General features: G+C 43.8%; 1 protein-coding gene across 1 annotated transcript in view; it reads left to right on the forward strand.

Moving 5' to 3' along the window:
* Positions 1 to 16,306, forward strand: part of LOC122927156 (A.superbus venom factor 1-like) — a 503,636-nt gene that overhangs the window by 88,097 nt on the left and 399,233 nt on the right. The window contains exon 4 of the mRNA XM_044278753.1: positions 15,278 to 15,348. Coding sequence (XP_044134688.1) covers positions 15,278 to 15,348 — 71 coding nt within the window. The remainder of the gene's footprint in view (positions 1 to 15,277; positions 15,349 to 16,306) is intronic.

The raw sequence follows: 16,306 nt of genomic DNA on the forward strand, positions 1-16,306 counted from the left end.
TCAGTCTAGTCTGGGGTCCAGAGCACTCTGGATCAGATTTTCATTAAGAATATCTGTGTTCTTTGCTCCATTCAGCTTTCCCCTAATCCTGCCCAGTCTCCCCGCCCCAGCCACTGAACCCCCCTCCCCCCCCAGCATTATGATGCTGCCACCTTTATGCTTCACTGTAGGGATGGTATTAAGGCGATGACAAATTTCCAGCAAAAAAAATATAACCCTTAAAATACAATCTACTTTATTTTATCTTCTAAAAAGCAATGTCCCAATATAACTAAAGTGACTGTCAAAACCCATCTAATGTATGCCATGCACTTCAATAGATGCCAAATGATGATAGAGGTACATATCTAGGTATAGGGTGGGGAATATTTTCCCTAAAGTTACCCTATGATTAGACTCAGCCCAGAGACAACCCCTGATGGTGGGAACTGTCTGTCCTTGTGCCTGGGCTATTTGAATATTCATCTAAGATGGAGGATCTTGTTGAGCGGTCATGAGATTAGTTGAAAGACTTATGTATCTGGGTCTTGCTGACACACGTCCCATTTAATCCATGCTGGCGTCATTATACACAGATCCCTGCTCAACTAGTTTTGGCAATCCTCGGTCTACTGGTCTGGCGATATCTGGTTTAGTTATCCTCAATATCTAGAGTTATATGTTTTGGATATTAGACACCATTTGACAACTGGCTATTTTCCTTTTTTGTGATAAGCCCCGTCTGCCCATTGGGCTTTTGTGGGACTGGTACATTGTCATCTTTGGCACATATTAGCCAGATTAGATATGACTGTACGCTAATTAGTCTCTTTCATCTGAATTGACTGCTCAGGTTATATCTGGATGACACTTCTTCACCTCTATTTTTTCTTATCTTTATATCCCTACGCCTATGTAACTGTATCTATATATATATATATATATATACACTCACCTAAAGAATTATTAGGAACACCTGTTCTGTTTCTCATTAATGCGATTATCTAGTCAACCAATCACATGGCAGTTGCTTCAATGCATGCAGGGTTGTGGTCCTGGTCAAGACAATCTCCTGAACTCCAAACTCAGAATGGGAAAGAAAGGTGATTTAAGCAATTTTGAGCGTGGCATGGTTGTTGGTGCCAGACGGGCCGGTCTATGTATTTCACATTCTGCTCAGTTACTGGGATTTTCACGCACAACTTCTAGGGTTTACAAAGAATGGTGTGAAAAGGGAAAAACATCCAGTATGCGGCAGTCCTGTGGGCGAAAATGCCTTGTTGATGCTAGAGGTCAGGGCCAACTGATTCCAGCTGATAGAAGAGCAACGTTGACTGAAATAACCACTCCTTACAACCGAGGTATGCAGCAAAGCATTTGTGAAGCCACAACACGCACAACCTTGAGGCGGATGGGCTACAACAGCAGAAGACCCCACCGGGTACCACTCATCTCCACTACAAATAGGAAAAAGAGGCTACAATTTGCATGAGCTCACCAAAATTGGACTGATGAAGACTGGAAAAATGGTTTCTTGAACATGACAATGAGTTCACTGTACTAAAATGGTCTCCACAGTCACCAGATCTCAACCCAATAGAGCATCTTTGGGATGTGGTGGAACGGGAGCTTCGTGCCCTGGATGTGCATCCCTCAAATCTCCATCAACTGCAAGATGCTATCTATCAATATGGGCCAACATTTCTAAAGAATGCTATCAGCACCTTGTTGAATCAATGCCACAGTAGAATTAAGGCAGTTCTGAAGACAAAAGGGGGTCCAACACCGTATTAGTAATGGTGTTCCTAATAATTCTTTAGGTGAGTGTATATATATCTTTCTTTATCGTATTACTTTTTGTTTTTGTGTTTTTTTTGTGTTTAAATGTGATCCACCCATTTTATTGACCCCCTGAGGAATCCATAGTCTGGGGGAAACGCGTTGGGGTATGCTGACCTGTCCAGGGTCAGTAAGGGTGTATAGGGGTACGAGGACCCATTAGGGCCATCTAGGGTGTTATAGTCCAGGCATGAAGACAGAGAGTCCCCACCATCAGGGATCGTTTCTGGGCTGAGTCTAATCATAGGGTAACTTTAGGGAAAGTATTCCCAACCCTATACCTAGATATGTACCTCTATCATCATTTAGCATCTATTGAAGTACATGGCATACATTAGATGGGTTTTGACCGTCACTTTAGTTATATTGGGATATTGCTTTTTAGAAGATAAAATAAAGTATATTGTATTTTAAGGGTTATATTTTTCTGTTGGAAATTTGTCTTTGGACTCGATAACTCTTGATATTGGTAAATTGCTGAAATTTTTAATAAAGGGGCTGCCCGAGTTATTTTTTTGTTCTTTCTATGTTCCTAACTAGGCAAATGTAACAGTTTCCCCAATTACGGTAACTCACTTTACCTCCAGTGGCTGGTTTCTCAGATTTCACTGAGTGTCACATGACCTGTGATGTCAGCTTCTCTCCCTGCTCTGATAAAGTTCATTTACAAGCCTGTAAACGAGATGTCACTGTGCTGGCCACGCCCCCCTTCACTGCCGGCTGTCTGCTCTATCTTAGGATTCTTAACCCCTTCAGCTGCAGCAGTGACAATTCTGGGCACAGGAGCTGACAGACTAGAGAGAGCATTGCACAAGAAAGTAGGGGGAAGATCCTGTGTGTATTAGCAGTGTCATTATACAGCTGGGACTTGTAGGTCTACACTTACAAGTTGCTGTTCGTTCTCCCAGCACTCAGGGCAGCTCTTGTATCCACTCCCTTAGCAGTGTCATTGTACAGCTGGGACTTTTAGTCCTACACATACAACATGCTGCTGATTCTCCCAGCAGGCAGACATGTCACTCAGGGCAGCTCTTGTATTCACTCCCTTAGAAGTGCAGGTGGGGGGGGGGCAGAGATTGTTGTTATTTCATGTAAACAAAGGGCCAGAAAAGAACCAGGGAAATTAGGATATATATATATATATATATATATATATATTGCATAAAACTTGCTTAGCTTAGTAATATATTGCTGCCCATCAGATTTTAAGTGCTATATATTTATTTTTTCATAGCCCGGATAACACCTAACACCTTTAAGGTGATGAGCAGCGTCTGGTGTTCTCCAGAAATGATGCTAAAAAGTTCATTTTTGTTTTCATCAGACCAGAGAATCTTGTTTCTCACAGTGTGAGTGTTCCTAAGGTGCTTTTCTGCAAACTTCAGGTGGCTTTCATGTACTGTAACTTTTACTGAAAATAATCTTCTTTCTGGTTACTCTGCCATAAAGTCCAGAAAGTCCAGATTGGTTACTCTGCCATAAAGTCCAGATTGGTGGAAGTGTCTATCATCTGCACACGGGATTTTAGGAGCTCAGCCAGAGTGACCATTTGTGTCTTCGTCACCTCTTTTACCAAGACCTTTCCCCCTGATTACTGGTGGGGTTGTCAACTCTAGGAAGAGTCCTGATTAGGGTTGAGCAAACCCAAACTGTAAAGTTCGGGTTCGTATCGAATTTTAGGATTTTTGGACCCCGGACACGAACCTGAACTTTTCAGTAAAAATTTGGGTTCGGGGTCGGTGTTCGGCGAGTTAATGGCGCTTTTTGAAAGGCTGCAGAGCAGCCAATCAACAAGCGTTTAACTCTGTGCCCTTAGAAGCCATCACAGCCATGCCTACTAATGGCATGTTTGTGATTGGCCAGTGCAGCATGTGACCCAGCCTCTATATAAGCTGGAGTCACGTAGCGCTGCACGTCACTCTGCTGTTCTTAGTGTAGGGAGAGGATGCTGCTGCTGTGAGGGAGAGAATAGGACAGAATCTTTAATCAGAAGTGCTTGTTAACTCAACGATCTACCTAGATTTTGTTTTGTGGGTGCAGTGCACAATATTTTTACCCTGCCCTGAGCCCAGTGACACGGAAAAAATAACTTTTATCCGTCTGTTAGTTAGGTGGGTGGCGGTGGCCATTTTATGCAAGCTCAGCGCACCAGCATAGCATATGTGCATTTGTGCCAGTCAAAAACAAGCTTGAAATACTGCAATAATAATCTGGGTTTAAAAAACACCAATTTTTGGCAATATCCTACATCTAGTTCCTTTGCAGCATTTGTGAGTGTGAGATACAAGCTTAAAATACTGCAATAATATTCTGGGTTTAATAAAACACCCATTTTTGGCAATACGCTCCATCAGGGGCCTATGCTGCATTTGTCAGTGCGAAATACACACATTAGAGACTGGTGTTCTATTCTGTTATAAAAAAAAAAAAAAAAAAAATTTGCGGCCTTTTCTGCATCTGTCAGTGTGAGATACACACATTAAATACTGGTGTTCTATTCTGTTATTAAAAAAAATCTGTCAGTGTGAGATACAAGCTTGAAATACTGCAATAATATTCTGGATTTAATAAAACACCCATTTTTGGCAATCCCTACATCAGGGGCCTATGCTGCATCTGTCAGTGTGAAATACACACATTAGATACTGGTGTTCTATTCTGTTATAAAAAAACACCCATTTTGGGCAAAATACAAATTTTGCAGCCTTTGCTGCATCTGTCAGTGTGAGATACAAGCATTAGATACTGCTGTTCTATTCTGCTTCCGTCCAGCCCTAATGCATTCTGAGTGGATGCGGATCCGCTCAGAATGCATCAGTCTGGCAGCGTTTGGTCTCCGCTCAGCAGGCGGACACCTGAACGCTGCTTGCAGCGTTCGGGTGTCTGCCTGGCCGTGCCGAGGCAAACAGATCCGTCCAGACATACAATGTAAGTCAATGGGGACGGATCCGTTTGAATATGACACACTATGGCTCAATTTTCAAACGGATCCGTCCCCCATTGACTTTCAATGTAAAGTCTGGACGGATCCGTCTGAGGCTACTTTGACAGTTAGAATTTTTTTTACAATATAATGCAGATGGATCCGTTCTGAACGGATCCACCGTCTGCATTATATGAGCGGATCCGTCTCAGACGGATCCGCTCTGAACGCAAGTGTGAAAGTAGCCTAAGCAGTCTGAGCCTCAAGTCATGCAGCAGTATCTTCTGCTTTTTGATGACTCGGTTATCAGGTTTTCCCAGAACCATCCACCTAGTCCTGCCCCAGAAGAGGAAGAGATTGAGTGCACCAATGCCCAACCACTTATTTTTCAAGATGAGTACATGGGAGGACCACCTCAGCACGTCTTGGGTGATGACGAAACACAGGTGCCAATTTCTGGGGCTTTCGAAAGTGTGCAGACCGACAAGGAGGACAGGGGTCGGAGGATTATGAGGTCTTCGACCCCATATGGAATCAAGGTCATGCGAGTGACCTGTGTAGTTCGGAGGAAGAGGCGGTGGTCGTACAGAGCCACCAGCACAGCAGAAGAGGGAGCAGGGTACAAAAGCGGAGCAGCCATCCCCTAGACAGTACGCCTGCTACTGCCCACCGCAGCAAGGGACTGAGTACACCAAAGCCAGCTCCAAGGATTTCCCTGGCGTGGCAGTTCTTCAGACAATGTGCTGACGACAAGACACGAGTAGTTTGCACGCTGTGCAATCAGAGCCTGAAGCGAGGCATAAACGTTCTTAACCTAAGCACAACCTGCATGACCAGGCATCTAAGTGCAAAACACGAGCTGCAGTGGAGGAGACACCTCAAAAACCAAGAAAGATATCTGGCTCCTCCTGCTTCCTCTTCTGCTGCATTCTCGGCCTCTTCATCCACCTCTGGAGTGACAGTGCCACCTGCCACCCACAAACAGAGGATCTGCCAGCAACACCACCATCTGGGTCACCAAGCATCTCCACAGTGTCCCACGGAAGCGTTCAGCTCTCCATCTCCAAAACACTGGAGCGAAAGAGGAAGTACCCCCCTATGCACCCGCGATCCCGGGCCCTGAATGCCAGCATTTCAAAATTACAGGCCTTTGAAATCCTGTCATTCTGTCTGGTGGAGACGGAGAGTTTTAAAAGCCTTATGGCGTTGGCTGTCCCACAGTACATCGTGCCCAGCCGCCACTACTTTTCCAGGCGTTCCATCCCTTCTTTGCACAACCAAGTGGGGGACAAAATCAGGTGTGCACTGCGCAACGCCCTCTGTGGCAAGGTCCACCTAACTACGGATATGTGGACCAGTAAGCACGGTTAGGAATGTTATATCTCTCTAACAGCACACTGGGTAAATGCAGTGGCGGCTGGGCCTGAGGCGGATAGTGTCACGACAGGTGGGTAAGTGGGGAAACAACTAAACACAGGAAAAACCAACAGAACAAACGACTAGGCCCAAAGGCTAGGGAGAAAAGGGTCACCTTCTAGCGATCTCTAAAAGCTTTCCCTAGACTGCTGTGCCCATGTGCATACCCTTAGGTTGCATATGCACATGCCCTCGTGCCTAAATCTGAACACCCTGGGCAAACCCTAAGCAGCAGGGAAAATGGAAGAGGCAACCTGCTTCTTCCAACCAGGAAGAAGCAAGCGTATCCCTAGAGACCTAGATAACACACACAAAGGGAAAGGAGGAGAGGACTTATCTTGAGAAGAGCTGGAGCCGGCGATCCACCACAAATCAAGAGCTCTTAGAAAAGAACTAAAACTAACTAACGATGAAACCCACTACACCTGAGGGAAGGTGGATCCAGCTCAAATCCAAATCAAAACAAACCAAGAAGTCAGACATATGCAGTCAGTCTGACAGATCTCTGCACATTCACGGGGCAAGGCGTGATAGATAGCAGTTTGGCGCATGTCCATCCATCACCGAGGATTGCTTCCTTATCCTCTACCGGCTTCTAATCCGGTCAGCGTAACACCTTTCTCAACTTCAGCACAGCCAGGGGTAAACGACAGCAGGCAGTTTTAAAACTTATCTGTTTGGGGGACAAACTGCACACCACGCAGGAGCTGTGGACGGGCCTTGAACAACAGACGGATGAGTGGTTGGTGCCAGTGAGCCTCAAGCCCAGCCTGGTGGTGTGCGATAATGGGCAAAATCTCGTAGCAGCTCTGGGACTAGCCGGTTTGACGCACATCCCTTGCCTGGTGGATGTGCTGAATTTGGTGGTGCAGAGGTTCCTTAAAAATTACCCCGATATGTCAGAGCTGCTGCAGAAAGTGTGGGCCGTCTGTGCGCGCTTTCAGTGTTCTCACCCTGCTGCTGCTCGCCTGTCAGCGCTGCAGCGTAACTTCAGCCTTTCCGCTCACTGCTTCATATGCAACGTGGCCAGACTGTGCGAGCAGCAGCAGGCAATAGTGGAGTTTCAGCTGCAGCACACACGGGTGAGTTGCTCTGTGGAACAGGACCACTTCATTACCAATGACTGGGCCTTCATGCGAGACCTGTGTTCCTTGTTGCGCTGTTTCGAGTACTCCACCAACATGGGTAGTGCCAATTACGCCGTTCTCAGCGTTACTATCCCACTTCTATGCCTCCTTGAGAAAACGCTGCTGGCGATGATGGAAGAGGATATGGCACAGGAGGAGGAGGAAGAGGGATCATTTCATAAGGTTTTCGGCCAGTCATTCACAAGTGGCCCCGGGGGCGGGTTCCTGCACCCACAAACGCCAGGTACACAATTGTCCAGCAAGGGCACAGTTCTGGAGGATGATGAGGTGGAGAATGAGGAGGAGGAGATGGAGGTGGAGGAACCGTGTTCACAGCAGGGCGGCAACCAAATCAGCTCATGGCCCTCACTAGTGCGTGGCTGGGGGATACAGAGGACACAGACGATACATCTCCCATAGAGGACAGATTTTCTTTGCCTCTGGGCAGCCTGGCACAAATGAGTGATTACATGCTGCAGAGTCTCCGCAACGAGCACCGAGTTGCCCACATTCCAACTTGTGCTGATTACTGGGTGGCCACGCTACTGGATACCCATTACAAGAACAATGTGTCGTCCTTAATTCCATCACTGGAGCGTGATTGTAAGATGTGCGAGTACAAGCGCACACTGGTAGACTCGCTGCTGGTGGCATTCCCACCTGACAGCGGGGGCACAGTGGAAGCACAAGACGAAGGCAGAGGAGGAGAAAGAGGTCCCCAACGCAGCAGGGACACCACCAGCACCTCAAAAGGCAAGGTTATTATGGCCGAAATGTGGAAAAGCTTTGTCAGCACGCCACAACAACCAGCACCACCAGCTGATATGGAACGTCTTAGCAGGAGGCAGCATTTCACCAACATGGTGGAGCAGTATGTGTGCACACGCCTACACGTACTGAATGACGGGTCTGCCCCCTTCAACTTCTGGGTCTCCCAATTGGGCACATGGCCTGAGCTTGCCCTTTACGCCTTGGAGGTGCTGGCCTGCCCTGTAGCCAGTGTTTTGTCTGAACGTGTGTTTAGCACGGCAGGGGGCGTTAACACAGACAAGCGCAGCCGCCTGTCCACAGCCAATGTGGACAAGCTCACGTTCATTAAAATTAACCAGGCATGGATCTCACAGGACTTGTCTGTACCTTGTGCAGAATAGACATGTATACCGGCCCTACCCAGCCCTTGTTATACTACAGCGCAATTGCTCATTGTTGGAATATTTCCCACTCTTTTGAAGTGTACCCTAATAAAAAAATTATTAATTAATTAAAACCAAAAACCAGTGTTGGCTACCTCGTCCTCCTCCACCACCGCTTTCACCTACACCGCTACGTCCACCGTCTCCTCAAACTCCTACTCCATATGGACCTCCACCTCATAAATCAAGATTTATTTATTTTTTGTACGTATTTTATTTTATGTCATTTCACTAATTTGTCTGTTACATTTCTGTGTGAAATTCACCAATTTTTGGGTGTGATATACCACTGCTATACCTAGTAGACAGGTAAAAATATTTCACTAATTTGTCTGTTAAATTCTTGGGTGACATTTGACCATTTTTGCCATGTTTAAACCTCTGCTCTGCATAGGTGACAGGTACATAAATTTCAAATCGTCTGTTACATTGTCAGGCGACATTTTACCAATTTTGACACATACAAACCCCTGCTCTGCATAGGTAACAGGGAATTACATTTCAAAAATTCTTCTTTAATTGACTCGCGCCCCATCCTTTCATTCAGTGCTTAAACTTTAACAACTTGTCCCACATTTGCTCTTCAATAATTCATCCCACTTTTCTGCTCGATCATATTTAATTTCAAACAATTAACCTCCCTTGGATGTATTCTCTCTTTCTCACGCTCCCTCACAGGCGTGGAACCCTGATTCGCCACTAACCATAATCAACATGGTAGGCGCAGAAAGGAACATGGAAAGTTGATAGAGTAGATTTCCAATCGGATCGTGGACATCACGGGGACGTGCGACATGGTGGACCAGTATGTGTGCACACACCTACACGTACTGACTGACGGGTCTGCCCCCTTCAACTTCTGGGTCTCCAAATTGGGCACATGGCCTGAGCTTGCCCTTTACGCCTTGGAGGTGCTAGCCTGCCCTGTAGCCAGTGTATTGTCTGAACGTTTGTTTAGCACGACTGGAGGGGGTTATCACAGGTTATATTTCCCAATGTTTGGGGGTGTATCATAATTAATAAAATAATAATTAAAAATTAAAACCAAAAACCAGTGTAGGCTACCTCCTCCTTCTCTACTACTGCTTCCACCTACACCGCCACATCCACTGCCTCCTCAACCTCCTACTCCATATGGACCACGTACTCCTAGATCAAGATTATTATTTTTTATTTTTACATATTTTATGTTATTTTAAGTCATTTCCCTATCCATATTTGTTTGCAGAGCACTTGCCATGGTCTTAACCACATTTTGCTGACATTTGCAGCCCTCTAGCCCTTTCCATGAAATTTTTTAGCCATTTTAGTGCTCAAAATTTCGGGTCCCCATTGACTTCAATGGGGTTCGGGGTCAAGTTTGGGTCAAGTCCGGGTCCCGAACTCGAACTTTTTTGTGAAGTTCAGCCGAACCCGTCGAACCCGAATATCCAGGTATACGCTCAACTCTAGTCCTGATTGTTCCAACCTTCTTCCATTTAGGAATTATGGAGGCCACTGTGCTTCCTGGGAACTTTCAGTTTAACAAAAATATTGTGTCCCCCATCTCCAGATCCCAGTCTCCACACAATCCTGCCTCTGAGTTCTCCAGGTAGTTTGCAAAAACATTTATCATTCTGTTTTTACTTTCCCATTATGGGTATCTGGCACAGATTAATGGGGGAAAACTTGATTAGTTTGGATTTTAGCACCAAGCGGCAATATAAAAAATGTGAGAAAAGTGAAAGGGTCTGAAGTATGTATGTATAAATATATATATATATATATATATATATATATATATATATACAGTACAGACCAAAAGCTTGGACACACCTTCTCATTCAAAGAGTTTTCTTTATTTTCATGACTATGAAAATTGTAGATTCACACTGAAGGCATCAAAACTATGAATTAACACATGTGGAATTATATACATAACAAAAAAGTGTGAAACAACTGAAAATATGTCATATTCTAGGTTCTTCAAAGTAGCCACCTTTTGCTTTGATTACTGCTTTGCACACTCTTGGCATTCTCTTGATGAGCTTCAAGAGGTAGTCACCTGAAATGGTTTTCACTTCACAGGTGTGCCCTGTCAGGTTTAATAAGTGGGATTTCTTGTCTTATAAATGGGGTTGGGACCATCAGTTGCGTTGTGGAGAAGTCAGGTGGATACACAGCTGATAGTCCTACTGAATAGACTGTTAGAATTTGTATTATGGCAAGAAAAAAGCAGCTAAGTAAAGAAAAACGAGTGGCCATCATTACTTTAAGAAATGAAGGTCAGTCAGTCCGAAAAATTAGGAAAACTTTGAAAGTGTCCCCAAGTGCAGTCACAAAAACCATCAAGCGCTACAAAGAAACTGGCTCACATGCAGACCGCCCCAGAAAAGGAAGACCAAGAGTCACCTCTGCTGCGGAGGATAAGTTCATCCGAGTCACCAGCCTCAGAAATCGCAGGTTAACAGAAGCTCAGATTAGAGACCAGGTCAATGCCACACAGAGTTCTAGCAGCAGACACATCTCTAGAACAACTCTAAAGAGGAGACTGTGTAAATCAGGCCTTCATGGTAGAATATCTGCTAGGAAACCACTGCTAAGGACAGGCAACAAGCAGAAGAGACTTGTTTGGGCTAAAGAACACAAGGAATGGACATTAGACCAGTGGAAATCTGTGCTTTGGTGTGAGGAGTCAAAATTTGAGATCTTTGGTTCCAACCACTGTGTCTTTGTGCGACGCAGAAAAGGTGAACGGATGGACTCTACATGCCTAATTCCCACCTTGAAGCATGGAGGAGGAGGTGTGATGGTGTGGGGGTGCTTTGCTGGTGACACTGTTGGGGATCTATTCAAAATTGAAGGCATACTGAACCAGCATGGCTACCACAGCATCTTGCAGCGGCATGCTATTTCATCCGGTTTGCGTTTAGTTGGACCATCATTTATTTTTCAACAGGACAATGACTCCAAACACACCTCCAGGTTGTGTAAGGGCTATTTGACCATGAAGGAGAGTGATGGGGTGCTGCGCCAGATGACCTGGTCTCCACAGTCACCGGACCTGCACCCAATCGAGATGGTTTGGGGTGAGCTGGACCGCAGAGTGAAGGCAAAAGGGCCAACAAGTGCTAAGCATCTCTGGGAACTCCTTCAAGAATGTTGGAAGACTATTTCAGGTGACTCCCTCTTGAAGCTCATCAAGAGAATGCCAAAAGTGTGCAAAGCAGTAATCAAAGCAAAAGGTGGCTACTTTGAAGAACCTAGAATATGACATATTTTCAGTTGTTTCACACTTTTTTGTTATGTATATAATTCCACATGTGTTAATTCATAGTTTTGATGCCTTCAGTGTGAATCTACAATTTTCATAGTCATGAAAATAAAGAAAACTCTTTGAATGAGAAGGTGTGTCCAAACTTTTGGTCTGTACTGTGTGTGTATATATATATATATATATATATATATATATATATTGTAAGGGATCGTCTTTTTTTCGGGGGTCATTCTCACAGACAAAGGCTTTAGTGTCCAAACAGTGCATTTATTTGGCAGTCTTCATTCACAGACAGCAACCAAAAGATAAATGAAAACAAATCCTCACCCATCTGGCCACTGACTAAACAGTATAGTCCCTCTCTAGGAGGATCTGGGTCTACCACCCAGCTCCCCAAAACACCTCATACTTACCCCATACAGGGTCAGAGGGTCCTGGCTCTCACAGGCTTTAGCACAGTCTGCTCCTTCCTCAGACTGAGAGCCCCATCCAATTCCAGCAACAGGATTAAATAGCATCCATGTACATGGGCATATTCTTAAATCCCAAAAACATTGCCTGTTCCCAGTAAAAGCCCGCCCTGGACTAGCTTAGTGGCCATCTATATCTAGGGCCATTACTCCACCAAGGCCGGGCCCCTTGGTGACACCCTGCTGGTGCAAACAACACCCCCTTTCCATGCTTTGCCAGGACTTTTCTGTTCTCACCCAGGCTCCTCTGGGCGAGATACACCTTTTCAATGGCCGTCATGTGGCCCTCTGGCAGCTCCACTGCCACAATTTATTTTATATATATATATATATATATATATATATATATATATATATATATATATCTATATATATCTATATATATATATAATATATACAGTATATATATACAGTACAGACCAAAAGTTTGGACACACCTTCTCATTCAAAGAGTTTTCTTTATTTTCATGACTATGAAAATTGTAGATTCACACTGAAGGCATCAAAACTATGAATTAACACATGTGGAATTATATACATAACAAAAAAGTGTGAAACAACTGAAAATATGTCATATTCTAGGTTCTTCAAAGTAGCCACCTTTTGCTTTGATTACTGCTTTGCACACTCTTGGCATTCTCTTGATGAGCTTCAAGATGTAGTCACCTGAAATGGTCTTCCAACAGTCTTGAAGGAGTTCCCAGAGATGCTTAGCACTTGTTGGCCCTTTTGCCTTCACTCTGCGGTCCAGCTCACTCCAAACCATCTCGATTGGGTTCAGGTCCGATGACTGTGGAGACCAGGTCATCTGGCGCAGCACCCCATCACTCTCCTCCATGGTCAAATAGCCCTTACACAGCCTGGAGCTGTGTTTGGGGTCATTGTCCTGTTGAAAAATAAATGATGGTCCAACTAAACGCAAACCGGATGGAATAGCATGCCGCTGCAAGATGCTGTGGTAGCCATGCTGGTTCAGTATGCCTTCAATTTTCAATAAATCCCCAACAGTGTCACCAGCAAAGCACCCCCACACCATCACACCTCCTCCTCCATGCTTCACGGTGGGAACCAGGCATGTAGAGTCCATCCATTCACCTTTTATGCGTCGCACAAAGACACGGTGGTTGCAACCAAAGATCTCAAATTTGGACTCATCAGACCAAAGCACAGATTTTCACTGGTCTAATGTCCATTCCTTGTGTTCTTTAGCCCAAACAAGTCTCTTCTGCTTGTTGCCTGTCCTTAGCAGTGGTTTCCTAGCAGATATTCTACCATGATGGCCTGATTCACACAGTCTCCTCTTAACAGTTGTTCTAGAGATGTGTCTGCTGCTAGAACTCTGTGTGGCATTGACCTGGTCTCTAATCTGAGCTTCTGTTAACCTGCGATTTCTGAGGCTGGTGACTCGGATGAACTTATCCTCCGCAGCAGAGGTGACTCTTGGTCTTCCTTTCCTGGGGTGGTCCACATGTGACCTAGTTTCTTTGTAGCGCTTGATGGTTTTTGTGACTGCACTTGGGGACACTTTCAAAGTTTTCCCAATTTTTCGGACTGACTGACCTTCATTTCTTAAAGTAATGATGGCCACTCGTTTTTCTTTACTTAACTGCTTTTTTCTTGCCATAATACAAATTCTAACAGTCTATTCAGTAGGACTATCAGCTGTGTATCCACCTGACTTCTCCACAACGCAACTGATGGTCCCAACCCCATTTATAAGGCAAGAAATCCCACTTATTAAACCTGACAGGGCACACCTGTGAAGTGAAAACAATTTCAGGTGACTACCTCTTGAAGCTCATCAGGAGAATGCCAAGAGTGTGCAAAGCAGTGATCAAAGCAAAAGGTGGCTACTTTGAAGAACCTAGAATATGACATATTTTCAGTTGTTTCATACTTTTTTGTTATGTATATAATTCCACTTGTGTTAATTCATAGTTTTGATGCCTTCAGTGTGAATCTACAATTTTCATAGTCATGAAAATAAAGAAAACTCTTTGAATGAGAAGGTGTGTCCAAACTTTTGGTCTGTACTGTATATATATGTATATATATATATATATATATATATATATATATATCTGCGGCCCACAATGTTGGACTTTTTAATATATTTTTTCTTTTTTTTTTTCTTTCTGAAGAAGATAGTCATCTATGGTTCCACTCCTAAACTTGTCAATAATGGCTGTTGTATACATTTTGTGTTTCTGAGGAAATTTCTTATTTTTAGGAATGAAATAAAGCTGGTCCTTGCTTGGTTCAGTGGGACCATATGATCATAGATGAGTCATTTCTGATTGCATAATGCTGGTCATGTGTCTTGAAAGACATTTATCAGTAAAGCCTGTAATATATTTATAGTGTGGAACTATCACATGATGGTCATTATGGAAACATAGCTTGTATATTTTGCATAAAGTAGTGCAATTAATATGTAGTTTTTATTGAGAAACATTGGACAATTTTTTAATGCTATTTTATATATTTTCATGAGCAAATGAGAAAAAAAAAATTTGCGGCCAGTATTCCCATTACTGCTTACCGCCACTTCCTGATCACGGACTGGCTGAGCAGTCACTGCCCACTGTTACCTGCATGCTGAGCTCATAACAGGAAGTAGAGACCAGAGGGGATCTGGTAAACATTGGAACAGAAGTGGTGTGGGATTTTTTTTCACCCCTTTCTTAACACTTTTTAAAAAAATTTGCCCCATTGGACAACATCTTTAAGATTGTCATCCTGTGGATGGAGTTCTTGCTTGGGCCGAGATTGTGACTGGCATCTATTCTTGGGAGTCTATGACCATCTCTGCCTAAGACAATGGCACCAAGGGACAGGTTTAAAGCAACTTTAAACCAGAAGAAGGTGTGTAGCTACAGGAGGTGCAAAAGTTGCCATAACAGAAAAGCTCTGATGCCTGAGAGATCCAAAGGGCATCAATCAAACATGATAGATGAGGACCCAGGAGCTTACAGTTACTCCTCTAACCTGGGCATGCTATCTCTGTAACTGCATAATAACTTGTCAAAACCTATATAACAAATCCTTCTTATATTTCTTTCTTTCTTATGAAGTTCTATACAGGATTTTCTCCATGAACCCAGAACTAAAACCGGTGAGCAAGCCAGTGATCACTGAAATCCTGGTAAGACTCCATTCTTCTCCACAATATGAAATATTACTAATATGTACAAGTCATGATTAGTTCATTCAGAAATTAACTTGCCATACAGTCTGAGGCAGTATTGCTTTAGTAGAGAGCGTTATATGGGAGAATCGTATTCACCTTGTACAGAGCAGTTTTAGCTATTTAGGATAGTGGCCAGTGTCAGCACCAGACATAATTGGGAAGATGCCAGGTTCAAGGCCAATCTGACATTACACAGTGCCCAGCAAATTGCCTATTGTTGGTACCTCTTTACATTGTCGCGCAGTGAAGAACAAAAAGGAAATCCAGCATCCAATAAAATGTAGATCTTTAATTAAGTGCCAAAAACTGGACAGCAGAGCATCCATGCATTTTGGATCATTACACGCTGATCCTTACTTATAAAGATCAGTGTGTATAGATGTGATAAGTGAAGACGCTTTTCTGTTCTGTTGTTCCAGCTTTAATAAACATCCCTGTTTTATTGGACGCTGGATTCCCCTCTTGTTTTTCAGCATTTCTGAGTTTTTTCCTCCATGCTTCTGTGCAACCTAGCAGATGGGCTGGACTGTTTCTGCCTTTCAATATATTGCCATACAGTGCCTAATTAATGGCATCATACTGTATGGTTTCCAAAAACAATAGCACATCCAGTTGTCTGCACAACAAAGCTATACAAAGCTATCATACATATGCAGGGATGGCTGCACAGGTCACACTCTCCTAACCAGGAGAGATCTAACCAGTGTACACAAGGCTTTGCAGTCTCATGTTAATCTAGGCATATAAACCATATGCTTGATAAAGGTTGGGCTACAAATAGATTCAACTATGAATCAGTCTTCACTGAGTCTTCATACATAGACTAGGTCTATGTTGAAACCTGGATGGTCTATTAAGAAAAATAGAAGACCTCCATGCTTCAGACGATGATGCAACGGTATATTGTAACTAT

This window comes from Bufo gargarizans, chromosome 2 (genome assembly GCF_014858855.1).
Source record: "Bufo gargarizans isolate SCDJY-AF-19 chromosome 2, ASM1485885v1, whole genome shotgun sequence".
Lineage (NCBI taxonomy): Eukaryota > Metazoa > Chordata > Amphibia > Anura > Bufonidae > Bufo > Bufo gargarizans.